Here is a 21,484-nt window from a genome sequence, read left to right on the forward strand (position 1 = left end):
GACAGAAGCCTTTACTTAATTTTAGTGTGTGTATGTGGGTAACAAGCTCAATTGAAACACAGTTCAGAAATTTCATAATTGTTTTTCCTACGCTTAGGACTAGGTAACCCAGTTCAGTGTTTATCTGGGTTTTCCCTCTCCTAATTCTTGCATTTATTTTTTTGTTATGTCTTTATATGTTGATGACAAAACAAGAATAAAAATAAAGAATTAATAATAATGCTTTGACCTTTAAATTGAAGGTTTTTTTTTTCATGGCATGATAACCCGTTATCCAATTAAATCTCAGTGGATAGTTAAGCATATATTCTGAGAAACCAGTTAGATCTAAATTTGATTTTTCTAAACTTCCATAGCTAATGAATCTTGAATGATGTGCTTATTCCTAATTTCTAACGAAAACACCTATCAAAATTATGTGAACTTATATAATTTAGTGATACATGTTATTAAACACTACAGTTTCATCAGTAAAATCAATCTATTGAAATACAGAGATTTATAAAAATACCCTTAAACGTTTAGGATCCAAACTTCTCTTCTGTTTTCAACTTGCATAAGTTTGGTTGTATCCAAGAAGACCATTGGCTCCAGTGTTTGATTGGCAAGTGATATGTAATTAAGAGAATGATAATTTTATTCTAAAAATATACCTTACTCAAGATTTCAAGCTTCTCTTCAGTAATTGCTAGTTTTTATTTGTTTTTCAGCATGATGGATTTGTGATATGGAATTGAGTTAATTTTTCATTAGTGAAACGGTTTAGGATTTATAAGCTTTATACTAGGAATGAAAATCTTGTGCTTTGCTGTCTTAGCTATGTTTACAGTTTTGTTTTTATATAATATTAAAATTACAGGCAGTTCAGAACTACATGTACAAATATTTTTCATTTAAATATGAGTGAATCAATTGTTCCTAGGAGGTAATTTAATAGCTTGTACATCTGACATTTTGAAACTTAAACATTAATCAAATAGACATGTAAAACTGATTTCATGTGCCCATTTGCTAAACTTGGTCTTTTTAGGCAGTTACTCTTAAGCATGAACATTGAAGACAAATTGGAAGGATTATTTCTTAAATGTGGCGGCATAGACGAAATGCAGTCTTCCAGGGCAATGGTTGTAATGGGTGGAGTATCTGACCAATCTTCAGTGTCTGGAGAACTCCAGGACGCAGTGCTTCAAGATCGGAGTTTGCCACATCAAGATATCCTTGCAGCAGATGAAGTGTTACAAGAAAGTGAAATGCGACCACAGGAGATGATTTCACATGATGAACTCATGGTCCATGAGGAGACAGTGAAAAATGATGATGAGATGGAGACACAAGACAGGCTTCCTCAAGGGCTGCAGTATGCAGTTAATGTCCCTGTAAGTACTTACTGTACCCAATATTTAGCTATAATTAGAAAGAGTGTCTCAGTAATCAGGAGAATGGAATAATGTTTAAATGATTCAAATGCTTATCAGTTATAATAGAATTGACTATAGTGAATCACTGTTTTATTTAGTATATGTGCTGAAAAGATTGTTATACACATTTGAGATGACAAAATGAAGGTATAAAATGAAATTTTCCCCATCATAATTGTTTTGGTCAATATTTGAATTATAAACACCTAATATGTTAGAAATTCTGTTTAAATCTGAGGTGTTAAAAAATTGAATTTTGCTTTTTAGACTATAACTAGGAAAAAAATAGATTGAACTAAGTTGATAAGGTGACATGTAAACAGAAGACTTTCCATTGCTAACTCTTTGCTTGCCTTCACTAAAGGGTTTGGGTCTCCATTGGTGCTCCTTTAGTTTTAGATACAGTCATCCAGTTGAGGGTGTTCATGTCATTTTAATTTTACTATGTTTTATATAGGGATTTTAGAGTAATTCTTATCAAGGTAATAGCATATAGTCTTATTTGTTCATTTTTGTTTGACTCAACTAAACACACTGAATACTTTTCAAATCACTTTAAACTTCTCCAAATAAATCCTTTCTACTTTTACAGTGGATTCAAGCAAATGCTTGAATCTTTAAGTCTCTGGAGGAAGTAGATTCCTTTTTGACCGTGTTCCTAGGTGCAGACTTCTCAATCAAGGGGAAACTGTACTCTATGCAACCACATGGATGCCCCATCAAGTTGCTCCTTTGTCATTCAGTAGACTGAATAAGGAAGCAGTTTGAAAACAGTTTAAGCTTGTTAAATTTTCTTATCTTTTCCCATCATAGTCATTATGCTCAGCCTGTCTCAGTTGCCACTTCTCACCTTTTCCTGGTTCCAAAGAAAACATTTAAGCAAAATTGATCCCTATAGCAGCTGTATCAATTCTCATTGGCACCATTTTTCATTTGAAGTCATTAGACTTCTGGATATAATATTGGTTACTACATTTATTAAATCTGTCTTTTTTTGTGATTTTAAATTATTTTATTATAATTACATATAATTTTATTCTGCTCATTTTATTTTGCATTTGTTCATATAAATCTTCCATTTTTTCATTGATTTCCTCATTTATGTTTCCAAAAGAGAGGCTTTTTTATTATCTGCAACTGAGTTTAGTTTACTCTTATTTAGGCTTCATTCTTTCTGTAGAAAATTTTCCAAATAGCTACTGTACTTTTAAATAACATATTCCTTTTGTGCAGGGTCAGTCAGCATAACCTGTCTTTTCCTTTTAGTTTCTTGTACTTTCTGAACCCAAGTTTTTCAAAATGCTTTTATTTCTGTCTCTTCAGCTAATACTTGTTTTCCCTTTCTATATGGCATGTTAATGGTTCCCATCTCTTATTTTATCATTCACTTGGGAATTCCAAAGAACTAGGTTTTTTTTCTTAATTTCCATGGCTTGTTAAGATGAACATTTAAAACAATTGTTAGTCACAATTTCTCTCCTCACTCCAGACATTAACTGCTTCTTCAGTATAACCATTCTTGATTCTTTTTGGTCTTCAAATCACCATTTGAATGTAACTCATTGACACTGCATTTTCAACAATGTGGTCTTGGAAACAGGACAACCATTTAATGACCAAATAATCAAAAGTCAAATTGCCAACAAGGTTCCTCAGGTTTTCACACTATCTTTGGTCTCTAGAGACTATTGAATTTTGAATGGGAATTGTTACATCCTGAGCCAACAGTAGCTACATATCTATTTTGCTAGTTCAGTGGACAACTTGCTGTAGGGAAACCATTATTCAATTTTCTGTTAATTTATTCAGTCAATCAAACATCTTCCCACTGGACTTCAGTGACTAGAAGAGAGGATGAGGCCGATGACTTTGTGTGACTGTCTCACTTAAATCTGTGAGTCAAAAGATAACACTCAGTGATAACATTTTGGTGCTCTTTGGGTATGGAAGATGATGGCCAACCAACCAATTTATCAAATGGCTCCTGTATTCTAGCACTGTACTAGCTAAGCATTGAGGATACAAATAGAATGAATGAGACAATTCCTATTTGCAAGGAGCTTGCACTCCACAATATAGAAGAGACAATATAAGTGCATTTGTGACATCATAACCAACTACAAATTATAATTTTTCTAGCATAGGAACATAAAAACCATGATGCTATATCCCTTGAACAGAAAAGATCTTCTAATTTGGACATCTAAAACCTCAAGTGTGCCATGTAATAACAAACAAACAAACAAAAATAAATAGATAAATAAGGAGTCCTGTAGTTATGTAATGTATATGCTTTATACTTTAATATTTATCTAACCACTTATCTTAGGCACAGTTCAGATAGCACAAAGAAACTGATTTGTACATATATTTTATGGCTTAGTTTTGGACTACAAAAGGGAACAAAATGTCCATAGTATCTTAAAATCTATCACAGAGCCATTATTTTGTTCTATATGTGTTTAGAAATCTCCTGTTCTTCCTCAGCTGACATTTAGTCTTATCAGGAATGATAAAGACAGCTCCTTATTGAAAGATTTTAGCCTCCAGATGATAAAAAACTCAAGGTACTGCAGCTAAATTTTTCAGAATATATTTTGCAAAGGAGAGTGGGTGAGGCAAGGATGACTTCTTCCTATAAACATGATCTTTTTAAAATAATTCCATATAGTTAATCTGTTCTATACATTTTATACTCTGGTTTATTCAGGTATAATATTGGGCTTCATTTATTAATAATGTGGAATGGTCCTTCAAATTCATCCTAGAAAGAGACAAACTTCCTTTTTGTGCTTGTGTCTCCCCACTTCCATTTCTATTCATTCAAATGTTTATTGAAATGATTTGCTGCTTTGGCTGACATCCAGTTTTCTCAGGGTCTATACAGTGCATTCCTTTAACCTGATGAACCACATATTATAGCCGTTTTTGATTACTAATGAGTCTACTTAAAGGTTCATTTGAGAGTGCCAAAAGATGTTTTGACATATATATTACCTGTCTGTTTATCATCTCATATGGGACAACTTTAGTGGCTTACATCTAGGATTCTCTAAAGTACCATATGCTTCATGGAAGGTTTAACACTAGTCCTTAACACTTGGTTTGCCATAGCTTTTGAGCATTACTTTTTTTCTTTTTAGAACCTTTCCCTTCCATCTTGGAGTCAATACTGGCTCCAAGGCAGAAGAGTGGTAAGGGCTGGGCATTGGGGCTTAAATGACTTGCCCAGGGTCACCCAGCTAGGAAGTATCTGAGATCAGATTTGAATCTAGGACCTCTCATCTCTAGGCTTGGCTTTCAATCCACTGAACCACCCAACTGCCCCCCTTGAACATTACTTTTAGTGACAAATTTGTCAACCCTTGTACTAAATCACAGTAATAATCATATAGACTTTATAGTTTGTGCTTGATGATTCAGGCAAAAGTTCTATAGTTATTTTTGCAAACTGTGTTCCTTAATTTGAATCATTTTTCTGGGAAAACCCAAAGTATGAATATTTTTCCAATATTTGTAATATTATGATAGATTTTTAAGGGAACAGTCCTAAAATTGTTAAATGATCCAAATTAGCTTTGCTTTTCCAAAGCATTAAAAAATTAAAATTAAATAAAAGCATTGTAGGCAGTGCTTCTGGAAATCAAGCAATGAATCATGAACATTTATTAAGTGTGTTGTATGGAAGAAACTATGGCATAGTGAATAGAAAGCAGATTTCAAAGTAGCTGCATTCATATCCTACCCTCTGATGCATACTGTCTGTGTGACACTTCAGAGGTGAGGGAATAAACCTTTATTAAGTTCCTACCATTTTCCAGGCACTGTCCTAAGTGCTTTACAAACATTTTCCCATCATTCTCACAGATTCTCACAACTCTGGGAAGTCATTGCTGTTATTTATCCCCATTTTGCAGTTGAGGAAATGTGGCAAACAGAGATGAAATCCAGATTCACACAATGTCTGAGGTCAGTTTAGGAGGCCAGAGGTCTTCCTGACTGTAGGCGTGGTGCTCTATTCATTGGTGCCACCAGCTACCTCTAAAGTCCTTGGCAAGTTACTTTACTTTTCAGTGCTTTGGACAATTCTAAGACTATAAGATGCAGAAAAGGTACCAGCTTACATTGGTAGAAGTTTATCCCTGGAAGTTCTTTATATAATGAAATAACAGGTCCAATCTTTTTTCCTGTGTGCCAGAAACTGTCTTGACAGAGGGATACAAATAACTTAACAGTGGTTACTATTCTGTAGAAAGTACTCTTTGTACAATTGTGTAGTATCTGTTCTTTTGCCTGAGTCAGCTTGTCACTGATGTCACTGAGTTATTTTCAGTGAAACTAATAAACAGTAAGGGCAAGAGAGAGGGGTAGAAAGGAAATTTAGACTGAGGATTTACCTAGGACGTCTGTAGAGAAATCTGCAACTTCTTAATGTCTCCAACAATAATCTTAGTACCTGTAATTCTTATGGTTCCTTTCTAATTGTGGTTTTTTTGGTTGGTTGGTTTTTGTTTTATCTTAACCACTTAGGTGCTTGTAGTTGAAGAAATTCACTTCATTAGAGAAATTTTTTTTTTTTTTTGTCTTTTCTAGTCAGGAAAACATTCCAACTCATGTAGAAAAGGAGCTTATTGATCACATCCAACATGTACTTTGAATCTAAGTTGATAGAAGTCCTCCTGGAAAGGACTTTATGATTATAGCATTAATAGCAAAGTCTGCAGATTTTGTAGAGGACAGCAAATAAAAGCTTTTATGGATTGAATAATAGAGATCCCAAAAAGTGAAGGCTTTTTGAAGAGTGTCTGCAAATACCACTCTTTGGTTGCCAATTATAAAGAATCCATTGATCATTTAGCTCTGGAAAATCAACTTCAAAGGATCTTATTTTCCTTAGCTATAAAATGAGTAGATTAGAGTAAGTGATTTCCAATATTCTGTGTGTCTATGAAATGCTAAATTGAGATTTAATGAAAAGGGACAGCAGGACATATTTGTTCTGCTATGATTATTAATAATTCATATGCTGAGTCTTAACAGAAAATGTTGCAAGTATGCTGAATCTGGATTGATTTGGTAAAAGAATATCCATTATGACAAGTAGGCACCAAAGACCTCATCTATATTCACTTTGTCAAAGTGTGTGATTAAACACATAGCACAAGGGATTCATGTGTCCATTTGTGCAAGTACATTGTTTTACAGCCCAGAATATTACCAAAGGGGTTAACATCTCCTAAGAGTTATGTTTTGACTCAGCTGGATTTAAAACAATTATATATATACACTTACTCTTTTCCGCCCTACCATCACAAATGAAGTTTATCAATGGTAGTCACTTTCAGTCTAAAGGATGAGTCCTTATTGGACTTTGCAGATAACCCAGAGAATAGGGTCAGAGGATGTTTGAATTCTGTTGCTATTAATACTTGTGTGATGGATAAATAAATTCTGTGAAACAGGAAGTTGGACTAAGTTAGGGTTCTTAGCCTGGGATCCAAGGACCTCCAAAGGATTCATTCATGAGATTTTAAGGAGTCTTTGAACTTGGATGAAAAAAAATTAAATTTTTCTTACAACATAGTTGGCTTCCTTTGTAATTCTATATTTTATACATATAAAGGCATTTTTCTAGGGCATCCATTGATTGCCAAAGGGTCCATGACACAGAAGAGGCAAGAGCTCCTGGATTAGATGATATCTAGGGGCCTTTTCAGTTTTAACTCCTCTGACCCTACATTTGCATGTATATAAAATGATAATTTCTTTTTTGTCTGAAATTTATTTCTTTCATCCTCAAAGGCCTCTACACTTGGAAATATTGGAATTTGATAAGATAATCTTTGTTCAGTCCACCTAAATTATATTTTAGTATTCCTTACTATTAATTTATGAGGTTGAGCTGGTTAACATTGAAGGTCCCTTCCATCTCAAAATTCATGATCCTATGATCCCTCAGTTTTTTGTCTTTTACATTAAAGACACAAATCTTTTTTTGCTGTCCTTAAATGATATATCTTGAGATACATTCATTTTTCTTATTTTTCTCTATGCCTTATGTAAAGCTCTTATTTTTTCTTTCAAAAGTACAATAAGAACTGTATACCTGGCTCATTCCAACCTTTCTAGTTTTCTTGTATCTTACTCCCCTCCACATACTCTGTGTTCCTTTGATGTGGGCCTCTGCTGATCTCACATGACACTATCTCATGACTCCAAGCATTTTCACAGATTGTCCCCTCTTCTCCTGGCTTCCTTCATATCTCAACTAAAGCCCCACCTTCTGCAAGAAGTTTTTCCTGATCCCACTTAATCTTAATTTTAGTGCCTTCCTGCTGAGACTACTCCCAATTCATCTGGTCTATAGCTTGTAAATACAGAATTGTTCACATACCATCTCCCTCATTAGATAGACTACATTTTTTTGTTTTTCTATTCCCCAGTTCCTAGCACAGTGACTAACAACTATTAGCTGCTTAATTAAATATTAGTTTACTAAACATGTATTTCAGGGGCAGCAAAAGTTTCTTATGAGGATTTTCTCATTTTGTTTCCTATACCTTATACCTTTCCTGATGAACACTGAAAATATTTATTTTGTTGGTCATTTTGACTGCAACAGCACAAACTCACATAGCCTAAAATGTTCTTTTAAAAATTTATCTCTGAGGGGCAGCTGGGTGTCTCAGTGGATTGAGAGCCAGACCTAGAGATGGGAGGTCCTGGGTTCAAATCTGGACTCAAGACACTTCCTAGCTGGGTGACCCTGGGCAAGTCACTTAACCCCCATTCCCTTAAAAAAAAAATTTTTTTTTATCTCTGTTGCATTAGCATTCTTTTTTCCTGGAAGCCCTGAATGCCTTAAAATATTGGTAAATGGATACTGTTCTGAATGAAAACCTGTAGACAATAATGTCTTAGGATTCTTAGGAATCAGTGTTGGGAGTGATCTGATATACTATCCTTATAAATGATCTCATGAAGTATGTCATAGTGGATTGAGAGCTACCTTTGAAGCGAGGAGGTCTCAAGTTCAAGCCCTGCCTCTGTAATACAGTAGCTGAGGGACCTTTTGGAAGTAACTTAACTTATCATTGCTACTGGAAATTCTCTAAGATTATAAGTTGTAGATATGTATTGATAGAGTTAATTTTCCTCCTGGGTAATTATCTATGCCAGTGAAACCACAGTTCATCCATTTACAAGTGAAAGTGACTGCAAGCTCAACTTGAAATTTTAAAGTTTTTGTAGGCACTAAAACTTGACAAGACTTGATTATATCTTGGATATAGAGGTGAAAGAAAAGGAGGAATCAAAAATAACATTAAAGTTTCCTACTGGGCATCTGGAATAATATCCATTCATGCCTTGGTATAGTAATATTTTCCAGTCACCATTATCATCATCAGTAAACAAAGAGTACCTGTATCATTTGCTAGAGGTATAAAGAAGTTTAAGTAGACCTTGCCTACCAGGTGTTGAAACTAAAATATAAGCATGAAGAGATGTGTAACAGTGCAATGAAGAATTGGATACATTTCATATAAGTGTGCCTTTTCATATAAATATGAAAATTCAGTAGAGGTTAAGGAAAATGAAGATTAAGAAAAGGCCATTGGATCTGGTGATTAGGAAACTTTTGCTAATCTTGGAGAGAGAGCAATTTAATTAGTGGCAAATGAAGTAGCCAGAAAGTGAGATAGTGAAGGCAGTAGGTATATATTTATTCTTTCAAGAAGTTTGGCAGTGAAAAGAGAGACATGATAGCTTAAGGGAGTAGTGGGTTGAAATAAAGCTCTTCTAACAGTTCTTTTAAAGGTAGGTGAAATCTTAAGATTTATAGGTAGCAGAGAGGAGCCATCAGAAGAGAAATTGAAGCAATTGGGAAAAGAGATAAGGGCTGGGATTGAGAGCATTGGAGGTGTTAGCCTTGGAAGGAAGAACACCTTTTGATATGAGGGAGTAAGGAGAGAGGGAAAGACTAGATGAGGAAACCAAGAAGATTTCAGGTTCTGATAGGAGGGTATAGTAAACAGAAAGACCACAGAGGAGGGAAACTGAAGGTGTTCATGTCAGTTCTTCTAAAAGTTCTTCTAAATGCCTTTATAGAAGATTTTTAAAGTTAGACTTAAGACAAGTTTAGGGAAATTCAAAATTGATAGTGATAGAAAGCATTATAAGTTCTTAGAGGGCGGTGGAAAGTGACATTCTGATATATGTTTTAGATTTGACTGGCAGAACATAGAATAAATTTCATTGGAGAGAAATTGGAGTCAGAGACCAATTAGGAGGTGCTGATATAGAAATCTTTGGTTAAATGCTAAGATAGCATGGTATAACATAAAGAGGAGTGGACATATAATTAACATTTGTGTTCAAATCCTGGCATGGTTGCTAATGGGGCCTTGAAAAAAATCACCACTGTGGGTTTCAATTTCTCCTTCTATAAAATGAATGGTTTGTATTAGATGGTCTTTAAGTTAGTCTCTCAGAACTTCATATCTTAAGATCCTATGACTAAGTGATCTTTAAGGACTTTTTTGTTCTAAATCCTATAATATGAACCTGGACTGAGATTACTGATAATGGTGAAAATAGAGAGGAAGAGACCAGATAATAAGAAGCCTTATAAAGGAAAGATAGGACTTAGGAGGTGGCAGCTAGATGACTCAGTGGCTAGAGAGCCAGGCCCAGAAATGAGAGGTCTGGGGTTCACATCTGGCCCCAGATATTTCCTAGCTATGTGACTCCAGACAGGTCACTTAACCCCAATTGCCTTGGAATTGATATTTTGTATCAATTCTAAGGCATAAGGTAAGGGTTTAAAAAAAAAGAAGAAAGAGTAATGATTATACAATAGGGAATGAAGAACAGTGACAAGTCAACAATATTTCCAAGGTTCCTAGTTTGAATGACTGAAGAGCAGTGTAATTACTGATATAAATTGGATAGTTGGAAAAAGGAGCTAATCTGAAGAATATTATGAGGGGCATGTGACAGAAATGTAGTTCTGGCAGAGTACTGAGACAGCTAGGAATGATATGATTGTGTCTGATTCATATCTCATTTGGGCAATGGGAGGAAGCTAGCCTCTGCTCTTAGAAAGACACATGTATGGTTAGATGTCTGGATCTACCCTTATCTCCGACTCTGTACTCCCCAGTTTAGCAAGGTTAACCTACTTATCTCCCAAATATAACTCACTTGCAAACTGGTTCTTGTTTCAGCTAGAAAAGAGGCTTCCTGTGGCATCTTATTTGTCTCTCTCCTCATCAGCTCCACTTTTACTAATTTTCTCATTCCTCATCAATTGACTAGTCATTTCTGTGTGATGCCTCATGCCCGACTCTTCCTAACTTTTGATTTCAGCTCTATTCTAACTACTGGGCTGGCCCACTTCCATTTTTCCTGTATTTTGATCTTAGCTTTGGCTTGTGTCTGACAGGCTTGTCTTTTATCTCTTTATGTTTATATCTAATACCGGCATGATAGTAAATCAAGAAACTCCCACCTTAGGCAGTAAGCTCCTTATTCCTGGAGGCAGAAATATGTCTGACAAAATTTTGGAGCAGTAATCAGAATAGTTTGACTGTATTGGAATGTTTGCATAGTGTAAGTCATGGAAGATAAAGTTTGAAAAGTAGTGGAAGGTTTTGAAAATTAGTTTTAGAAATTTATGTTTTTAAAAACATGATCTCTGCTATACTAAAAACATTTGCCACATGTTAGATCCTACCTTTTTTAAATTCATGGAATATTCAATTAAAGTTTTCCTTTAATTTCCCCCCCATAATTCAAGACAAAAATCATTGTTATTATTATAACTTGGTTTCCGTTGTTAGAGGACTTCCATTGTTTGAAAGATGTTTAACATTTTATTTATTTATTTTAAAACTTTTACCTTCCATCTTAGAATCAATACTCTGTATTGGTTCCAAGGCAGTAGAGTGGTAAGGGCTAGGCAATGGGGGTTAATTGACTTGCCCAGAGTTACACAACTAGGAAATATCTGAGGCCAAATTTGAACCTAGGATCCTCCCATCTGTAGGCCTGGCTCCCAATCCACTGAGCTACCCAGCTGCCCCTTTGTTTAACATTCTAAAAAGTCAATTTAATAACATCAATAAGTTGTGAGTAAACAACCTAGCCTAGCTCACATGATCTTGATCAAGTAGTTGGTAAACTTGTCTTTTCTTTTAAAAACAAAACAAACAAGCAAAAAAAAAAAAATCCCTAGGTTCACTTTCTGACTAACCAGAAAGTGGGCAAGCCAGTTAAACTCTTGGAATCTCCTTGTCATTCTAAGGAAAGCACTTTATAAAACATAAACAAATATGAATTTTATTGTTGCAAGTAAATGTTGGAGTGATTGGTACAAAGCAACAAATGCTTTTGGAATTTAGAAGAATAAAACAGTTATGGATTGCAGTGATTAGAGAAAACTGTTAAGCTCCTAAGGAAGTAAGGGAATGGAAGAACTATATATATATATATATACCACAGAATCCTATAATGTTAGACGGCATACTAGTTATTTCAGTTCTTTCATTTTTCAGATAAGGAAACTGAGGTCCAGAGAGATTAAGTAACGTAGAATCATTTTTATTAATTAATAATTTTTATTAATATTGCATTAACTTTTTTGCATGTAACATTGAACTTATACATGATTTATATCTAAAAGCTTGCAGTCCAGTAAACACTCTAGTTCTTTTTCACATGGACTTCTAGCTAAAACTTTTCTTTCCTGTTCTTGTGCAATTGGTTCTTTGAACCCAGGTACTAAGCTTTACATTTTAAGTAGATTAAATTATATCTTCTAAATTACTTTCTCTCGTCTCATCTATCCAAATCCTATAATAACTCACTAACTCATGGTATACTACTCACAGTCTCTTATAACCTCTTGTTATCCATAAATTCAATATACATTATGTCTATGCCTTCACCTGAGTTATTGTTTAAAATGTTGAACAGAACAACATTTCCTAGAGTGCTCTATTAGAAACCTTCTTCTAGGTTGACATTATTAATTAGTGCAATTTGCTTTCTTCTTCCTGTCAGGAGAAACCTTATCAAATGACTTTCTGAAATCCAGTTGGATTTCAGTATGGCTAGGTCTAAAAATCTTATCTAAAAAAGGAAATAAGCCTATTATATTTTTAATGAATGCTTGATTCTAGTGATCACCTTTTCCCTTTCTAAATAGTCAAAAAATCATTTTAGAATTTTGCTAGAAATGGACATGATTTTCATTACTATATAGTTTGAAATATCTGCCTTTCCCTTTTTGAAACAGCAGTATCAGTGTTTCTTTATACCTACTCCTTTATTGCCATTTCTATTGTCCAGTTCAGCATTTACATTGCATATTCTTTTCAAATGTAGTTAATCTATGATTAAAATTCATTGAGGTCAGTTAAGTGTTCTCTAGATCTTCTTGTATTTTGGGTTTTAGTTTCTTATTAACTATTTGTGTCTAATCTTCTCAGCCTGAAGACTGTTTATTATTAGGAAAGTAAAATATTAAATTGAGTAGCCCTACTTTCTTTCTCTCATTTATTTGACCATTCATTTTCAGGTAGGAGTAAATAAATGAACTGGGCCCTGATGATTATTATAGGATTTGGATAGATGAGATGAGAGAAAGTAATTTAGAAGTTGTGGAATGAACATAGAATCTTAGAGATGAGGCCACTGAAGACAGTAAAGTAGGTGGGTTATAGTTTTATAGTCAGAGAATAGTGTGAAATACTGAATAAGCTGATTGAGATTGGAGTCCATTAGATTTTGAGTGCCAAGAAAAGCATCTTTAGTCTTGGTTCTCAGTTTCCTCACATATAAAATTAAAAGGTTTTGTAATCTGGCTCTAGCTCTAAAATTCTGTATTTCTCATTCTGCCCTCTAACATTAAGGATCTAGTGGAGATTTTTAAGTAGGGGAATAATATAAAAGTAATATTTGTCCAGTGGTGTGCAGAAGGTTTTGGAGAGAGGCCTAAGGGAAGAGAAACCATTTTAGATACTAAAAGGAACTAGTACAGTGTAGTTAGGTAGGTTCAGACTTCCTTGTTCTTCCTCTTCACATATGCTCCATCTCCAGACTTAGTATTTTTTCTCTACTTGTTCCCCATACTTGGCATGCTTTCTTCCTTATCACTGCCTCTTTGCTTTCCTGACTTCAAGTTACAGCTAAAATCTCACCTTTACGGAGCTTTTCTCAATCCCCCTGAATTCTGGTGCTTTCCTTCTGCTGATTATTTTTGGTTTATCTTGTGTATAACTTGTTTATATGCAGTTGTTTTCACGTTCTCTCCCTCCTTAGACTGTGAGCATCTTGAGAGGAGGAACTGTTTTTCTGACCATTCTTCTTATCCCCAGAGTTTAGCAAAGTGCCTAGCACATAGTAGATTAATAAATGCTAGTTGACTAAATGGCAGGGTGATAGTATAGAGAACATGCTTATCAAATTTGTGGATGACTTGAAACAGGAAGGGTGAAGTTAATACAGTGATTGCCAGAATTGAACTAGCTAGCCAGTTATAATTTAATAGAAATAAATGTTAAGTCTAATATTTGGCTATTCAGGGAATGGAGAGAAAAGAATAATGTAATAAATATTTCAAGGAGTCGAAAGGACTTGATAACTAGTCTAAGGGGTGAAGACGACTGTCTTCTTTAGGATAAACATATTTAAAATTATAGTTTTACTACCTATGTGACCTTGGGCAAGTCACTTAATGTCTTTGGTCTTAATTTAATTTCCTTATCTATTGACTTGATCCTTATCTGGATTTGGAAAAGACCTTTCCAACCTTAAATTCCATGATTCTATTATTCATAAAATAAAGAAACTAAAAAAAATCTTAGAGATTACCTTTTTATTTTAAATGTGAGAAAAGTGAGGCTGTTAGATATGTAAGATGACTTGCCAAAGGTAATATATAGCAGGTAAATGCTAAGACTTGAATCCAGGTTTCTTGACTTTCAGTTCAGTCCTTTTTACTATACTAATTTTTCAATCTTTACATCTCCCATAATTATTAATACCATTCTGTTTTCTATAATGTAAATTTTTGCTAAGAGTAGTACTTTATGTTGTACCCTATACTTTAAGGTAGAAAGCTCATAAATACTGGTAAGAGATTACCATTTATATGTGAAAGTACTATTGGCACATTAAAAAATGTGGTTTTGTGCACAAACATGTCTTGATCATTTTTGTAGCTGGCTAATTGTTGACATAATAGCGAATCTGGCTACCATTCATAGTTTCAGGTTTTTTTATTTAATTTTTATTAAAAATTACTTATTGAGGGGCAGCTGGGTAGCTCAGTGGAGTGAGAGTCAGGCCTAGAGACAGGAGGTCCTAGGTTCAAACCCGGCCTCAGCCATTTCCCAGCTGTGTGACCCTGGGCAAGTCACTTGACCCCCATTGCCCACCCTTACCAATCTTCCACCTATGAGACAATACACCAAAGTACAAGGGTAAAAAAAAAAATTTACTTATTGAAAATGATCATACTGATTGTTTTCCATATATGTGGGTATATTTGAAAAGAATTTGTGGATAGGAGTCTATTTTAGATATGCACACAAAAGATTTTTGATTTATAATTATAGTCACTGTTTTTACAGCATTGTCTGCAAGACTGCTTCATACTCTTCTTGATGGTTTAGCTCAAAAAAGAAAAAGAAAAAAATTACTTCTTTTTCAATTACTGCACACTATCATTTAGACTAGTTGAATCTGGCTGCTCAGTATGAAGTTTATGCTTCAGTGTGTCTTTGAAGGACACATTCACTTTGTGTTTGACCCGCAAAGTTTGAAGCATAACCATACATTACCTACTTGAATAGCTTGCTTGACATTCATCTTCCTCACATATCTAGCCCAGAGAAATTGAGTTGAAGCAGAGATCATTATTCACTAGAGGCTGGTTATCCTGCCTTTCTTAAAGTTAAGGTGATGCAGGCTATCCTTATTTGGATCTTCCTTGGGTTATGTGTGTGGATGGAGAAGGGGACAGATAAATAATGTCACAAAATTAGCTAATGGGACTGATAGAGAAATTGTAGCAACTCTGGCATGCATTCTAATCTTGTTTCTTTATATATTTGTAGGTATTTAGGATTTTCATATCCTGTTGACCTAAATAGCTTGTTTACTTTTGAGTATAAATAAATGACCCACTAAAGGTTGAAAGATAGGAGTCTGAAAGAGCTAGTCAGCTCCTACTTGGACCTCATGTATTTGCTAACACATGCTAGAATTAGGAGAAATGAGACCAAGGTTAGTGTTAGACCAGAATGTGTATCCTCACTTTATCCTTTATTTAGAAAGCAATAAATTGTGGTTGATTAAGTTCATTGAACTTCAGTTTTTTATCTCCCATGAATCATAAATGAAATATTAACACATAAGATTACTTTTTACATGATATTGATGAAGCTGTATCAGAGCCCTTATCAGAAGCCTATGTGACTGATGGGTGTTAACATTCACATCTAATTTTGCAATCTTCATTTAGGAATGGAGTTTACTATCAATTTTGCCTTTCTGTGTCTTAATGGCCTCTCAAAGGCTTTGTTTGGATTTTTAGATTCTTATCAGTATATCATGGGGATTGTATGTTTATCTGTGTTTCAATATTTCATAACAGCTTCTGACTATGTACCATCCAGGTTAAAAATTCTCCAGTAATTATGCTTTCCTGAACTCTCATCATCTTGTTGCCCTCTTCTGGATCTGATCCACTTTATATCTTTCTGAAAATGTGTTGTCCCAAACTGAATATAGTAAATTAAGTATTGCTTGAGCAGGGCAGAGTATAGTAGCCCTGTCTTTTCTTTTTATTGTCTTCATATTTGTTAAAAAGAAAAACAAAATAGGACTTTTTTTGTTCTTCTTAGCATTTATGCCAGCCTCAACTTATTCTGGATTTTATTGTTCCTTACACTCTTGTATTTATCTTCACTTACTTGTCCTGACAGCTAACTTTTATACATAAATTTATAAAATATTAGTTTGTTGATTTTGTAATTTATGGACATTAGCTCATAGAAATTCCTAGATTAATCTTAAGGTCTTTGAGTTGACTCTTTCCAATTTCAAGGTTTCATTATATATTTTAAGTCTAAAGGATAGATAAAAGCTGGGTGTGCCTGAGTGCATTGATCAATCTGCTTTTAGTCTCTTTTTATAGCAGGTTTAGTTCTAGGAGACAACTTCTCTATTTTTTCTCCTTCTCCTATTTTTCCTTGATAGGACTCCTCAGTAAACTCCAGGACTAACTGACCGACCTTCCCCCACTTTTCTATATGTAGATGCTTCTTTCTCACCCATCCCCAATTCTTTAGGAGCATACTGTAGACAATTAGGTACTGAAATTAACTTCTGGGGGAACAATTTATTATCCTTCAAGAAAGGGAATCCCTCTCTCCCTTGATTTAGGAGACATTTAATCTCTTAAAAGGAACATGTATTCAGGAAGAGATGCCGTTATGACTCATTCTCAGCTAGTTATTAGTTGCCTAAATTGTGGTTGGTTTAAGCACAAGGAATTCTCTTAGAGTAATGGAGAGGAGACTGATAGTTCCTTAGAACCCTTTAAGTGATAAAGAAAGCCAGTGTTGGGTCACCAAAAATAGATCATGGCAAACTGACCTTATTTGCATCTATATCATTAGGGAGCAGTAACTGTAAATTTAATATCAAACAGGTATAATAGATCATATCTTCGGTGCCTACATTATTGGTCATACCTCTCCATTGTTCTCTCCTTTAAAAAACTACATGAACACACACAAAAATAAAACCAACAATAATATTATATGGTGTTTTAAAGTCCTTGAAATCTCTCCATAATTTAGAGGCCACCGAGGAAAGAGTCTCTTATTGCTGGGAAGATAGACAAGTTGTAGAAATTGTATGGAATGGAAGCATTCTCAAGTACAGGTAGAACATCTGAGATTTTTGTAGCTTGATTAAATTAAAGGGAAGAGAGGATGTTGATCATGTCCATGTATCATTCTTGTCATCTACACTGACTATTTATCCAGATAGAAGTGGCTTTTTTCTTTAGGCCCAAGGTAGATCTTATGTTTTATTCCCTCTTGTTCTTGGATCAGTGATGGCTATATCCACCAAAATCTTCATTGTTAGTCAGAAATGGATTCCACATTAGATTGTTGCACATAGCCAAGACCCAGTACTTACTTTTCCCAAACAACAAAAGTATCCAAGTCTCCAAGTTTTGGTAAGTTATTTTCCTTATGCCAGAGTCCTGAAAAATAAAACTTTTCTTGCCAGTAGCCTATAGTTATTCTTCCCTAAGGTGGTATCATATTTCTACATCATCTAAGACTTAATCATTTCCTCCTCCTTCATCTCCCAGGAACGTTTTGTAAACCAGCTCTGAAGAAATCTTTATATTAATAACAAAAGAGACTGCGACACATAGCTTTTTGTGTCCTTTGCTATTCTGTGGTCAACCTGTTTCCAAATGCTCTTTTTCCATATGATTAGCAGATTATATTTGCTTCTGCAAAGAAGAAAATGTTTATTGTAGCTGTGTAATTCCTGTTCTTGACTTAACTTTGTTCTCTACCCCCAGTCTTCCAGCTACATAATCATCTATTGCAATAGCTGTCAATAATTATTCCATTTTTAGAAGAAACTTATTATATACTTGGTAGCAAACTTGTTTTTCTGAAAAGGTATTATCCCTGGTAGTGTTCCCTTTCTCTTCTCTGATCATTGGATCTAGATTTGTTTCCCTCTATCTGATTCTCAAGTGAGACTGGAAAAATTGGGAACATCTATTAAGTGTCCTTAACATATTTAGGATCCACTTTGTCCAGTAAGGCATATAGTTAAATGTACCAAGGGCAAACTGATGGCTCTTTGCAAGTTTTTCATGCCTACTAAACTCGAGGTGATAGTAGGTTCCCTGTTAACTCTTTAATTATTTATGGTTATACTATCTCATTAGAGGAGCAAGTTGAATAAGAGGATTCCAAAATTTTTTTTTTTTTTTTGAGAAAGAAGGGTACCATAAGTGTTTCTCCAGCTCTGACTGAATATTCCTCTGAATTCTGCTAGGTAACTTTTAGTTTATTGATTCCTTTTTACTTGTGGGGCATTTAGATTCTACCTTGTCTTTTCCTCTCAACTGCTCCCTAAAATAAGTACTCTTTGTTCTTGTTTTCCTGGTGTCCTTCAGTTCTTTAATGCTTAGCTAGCTAATTAGCATATACAAATGGGGACATTTGCAGAAAATTTACTAGAGGTTACCTTACTTCCTCCCAAAAATAAACATGCAAGGAGTTAGCTTTTTGTCATTGAATGTATAATTCATTTCTAAAAATGACTTTTTTCCTCCTAAAACAGATAAGTGTAAAACAGGAAATTACTTTTACTGATGTAGCTGAACAACAAAAGAGAGACAAAAAGCAGATTCGAGAGCCAGTAGACTTGCAGAAAAAGAAGAAACGGAAACAGCGTTCTCCTGCAAAGGTAAGAAACAGTTAAGGCAAAGGTTTCAACTTATCAATTTAAGCTACTGGTCAGTCTTCGAAATTTTGCCATGTAAATTACTTTTCAAGGTACTTTGCTCAAGAGAGATGAACTGCAAACACTTTCAAATACAGATGGGACATCTGAGATTTTTGTAGCCCGATTTAACTGAAAGGGAGAGAGGTTGTTGATCATGTCCATTTACCATTCTTCTTGTCATCTATATTGATGATTTATCCTGAAAGAAGTGACTTTTTCCTTTCTCTTTAGTGTTCCCCTCCCTTTCTTCTCCCTATCCCAAGCTTGGTCCATTATAACTCAAGTACTGCAGCCTGCCTTCTCATTATGACTCAAGGAAAATATAAAGGTGGCTAGCTATATTCTTCTTCCTTGTTTTCCATTTCTTCCTTGTCCATTTCCTGTTTGACATCCTATATCTTTTCCCTCTCCGTCTTCTTCTTTCTCTTCCTTTTATATCTTCCTTTTCTCTGTTCTGCATCTTCATTTCCTTATACTTCAGCAAACTGGCTAATGACAGCCAGTGCCAGGTCTCTGATTAATGATTTGTTTTTCCTTTGTTAAATATTTTTCATGACTTCTATAAGAATAAATTATATTTCCAGTGAATTGCTTATCAATAACATACTAATTTCACAAAAACTATTATGGGAAATTTGATTTTCATTATTTCAGCAAATGGCATTCCTATGATTCCTAGAAATTCTTTCTGTAATATATGGAATTTGACAGATCTTTCTGTACTCTGCACTCTCTCCTTATCTCAACATACCCATCATCTGGTGCTCATCTTTTTGGAGGGCTAATTCGCATTTGTGAGTCATCAAATTATTTAAATTTATGAATTTTGATTTTTGTAAATTGTCAAATTACCTATCAGTAGGGTAAAACTATTGGAAAAAAATTTTTTTTAAAAGCTAACTTTTATATAGTGCATTTTCTGAGCAAGATACTGTGCTAAGTGCTTTGCAGTTATTATCTCATTTGATCTTCTCCAAAACCCTGAGAATTTAGGTAGGTGCTATTTTTATTCTCGTTTTACATGTGAGGAAACTAGGCAAAAAGAAGTTGAGTGACTTTTGAATTCAGGTCCTCCTGACTCCAGGCCCATTGCTATCCATTGTGCCAGCTACCTAAATAGTATGTATGTTGTACAATTATTTATATAAAATGATCACTTTTTAAAATAATAACTCCTGAGTTCACTGTTGATTTAGGATTTATGATCTCACTATACTTATGTGAATAGCAAGATTTTATTTCCAGTATTTTAAAAGAAAGTTAATTTCAACAGACCTCAAATTTCTGAGTATTTTTTGAAGACTTTCCTTTTATTTCTCCTTTCCCTGTATTTCCATTTTTGTCAATGCTACCTTTTCCTAAGTTCTATATAATAACTCAGATACTCTTCAGTTGTTTATTCTTTTATGCATTCAATAAACATTTACTAATCAAGGATTTATTAAGCACCTATTATGTGCTAGACACTGGTTAAAGCACTGAGGGTAAAAGCGTGAAAAATGAACCAATCTCTACATGCAAGTAGTTTACATTAAAATGAGACAGCTAGTGCTTATAATTATTAGGTATACTCTGTGATAACACTAAAAATGAAATAGTTTTTTCTCTTAAGAAACTTGCATTCTCCTGGGGGAAGCATTTGTCTTTAAGTCAGGGGTCCTTAACTTTTTTACTTTGTGAGCCTATGAACACTTTCTTAGAATAATGTTTTTAAAGAAATTCATAGAGTTATAAAACAAGGCAAGTATATTGAAATGCAGTTATCAGAATATATATATTTTTAAAAGACTCCTGTCTAAAACCTGCTATAAGTAAATGTGAAATATATACAAAATAAATAAAAAACTTATTTAGAGAGAACATTAGCATTGAAGTTACCTAGGTAGGGCAGTAGACAGAGTGCTAGGCTTTAGTTACAAAGACCTGAGCTTCCATCCTTATTTGACACTTACCAGTAGTGTAACCCTGGGCAAACCACTTAACCTTTCTTGACAACTCAATTTCCTCATCTGTTAAATGAGGGAGTTGAAATTGGCTTGGGTGCCCTCTAAGGGCTTTTCAAGATCTAAATTTATGGTTCCATGAACTGAGAGGGTCATGGAAAGCCTTACCTTGAAGGTGGTAGCACTTCAACTAAGCTCTAAAGGAAGCTAAGGATTATGAAGTAGGTAGGGGTGAGATGGTAGTGGACTTCAGGAATTTGTAGGGGGTGAGTTGGGAATAGGTTGCGCAGAAGAATATGGAGATGGGAAGTAGATGTTGTGGGTAAAGAACAGGAAGTTGGCCAGTTTGGCTGGAAGGTGTAATCCATAGAGTAGAGATATGTAGTGATGTTGGAGAAGTATATTGGATTCAGATTTTAAATGCCAAACAGTGGAGTTTGTCTCTTACCAAGGAAGCAATAGGTAACAACTGCAGCTTTATAAATAAGATAGCAATATGGTTATGCTTGTGTTTTAGTTGTATTTATTTGACTGTTGCGTAGAAGAAGGATTGAGTAGAGGAGAGCC

At 34.5% G+C, this 21,484-nt stretch overlaps 1 protein-coding gene across 1 annotated transcript in view; it reads left to right on the forward strand.

Moving 5' to 3' along the window:
* ZNF148 (zinc finger protein 148) overlaps positions 1–21,484 on the forward strand; it is a 148,838-nt gene that overhangs the window by 64,968 nt on the left and 62,386 nt on the right. Inside the window, exons 4-5 of the mRNA XM_044670030.1 lie at positions 1,031–1,376; positions 18,810–18,935. Of these exons, the coding sequence (XP_044525965.1) occupies positions 1,047–1,376; positions 18,810–18,935 (456 nt within the window). The 5' untranslated portion in view covers positions 1,031–1,046. The remainder of the gene's footprint in view (positions 1–1,030; positions 1,377–18,809; positions 18,936–21,484) is intronic.

The sequence above is a fragment of the Gracilinanus agilis genome, chromosome 3 (assembly GCF_016433145.1).
Source record: "Gracilinanus agilis isolate LMUSP501 chromosome 3, AgileGrace, whole genome shotgun sequence".
Lineage (NCBI taxonomy): Eukaryota > Metazoa > Chordata > Mammalia > Didelphimorphia > Didelphidae > Gracilinanus > Gracilinanus agilis.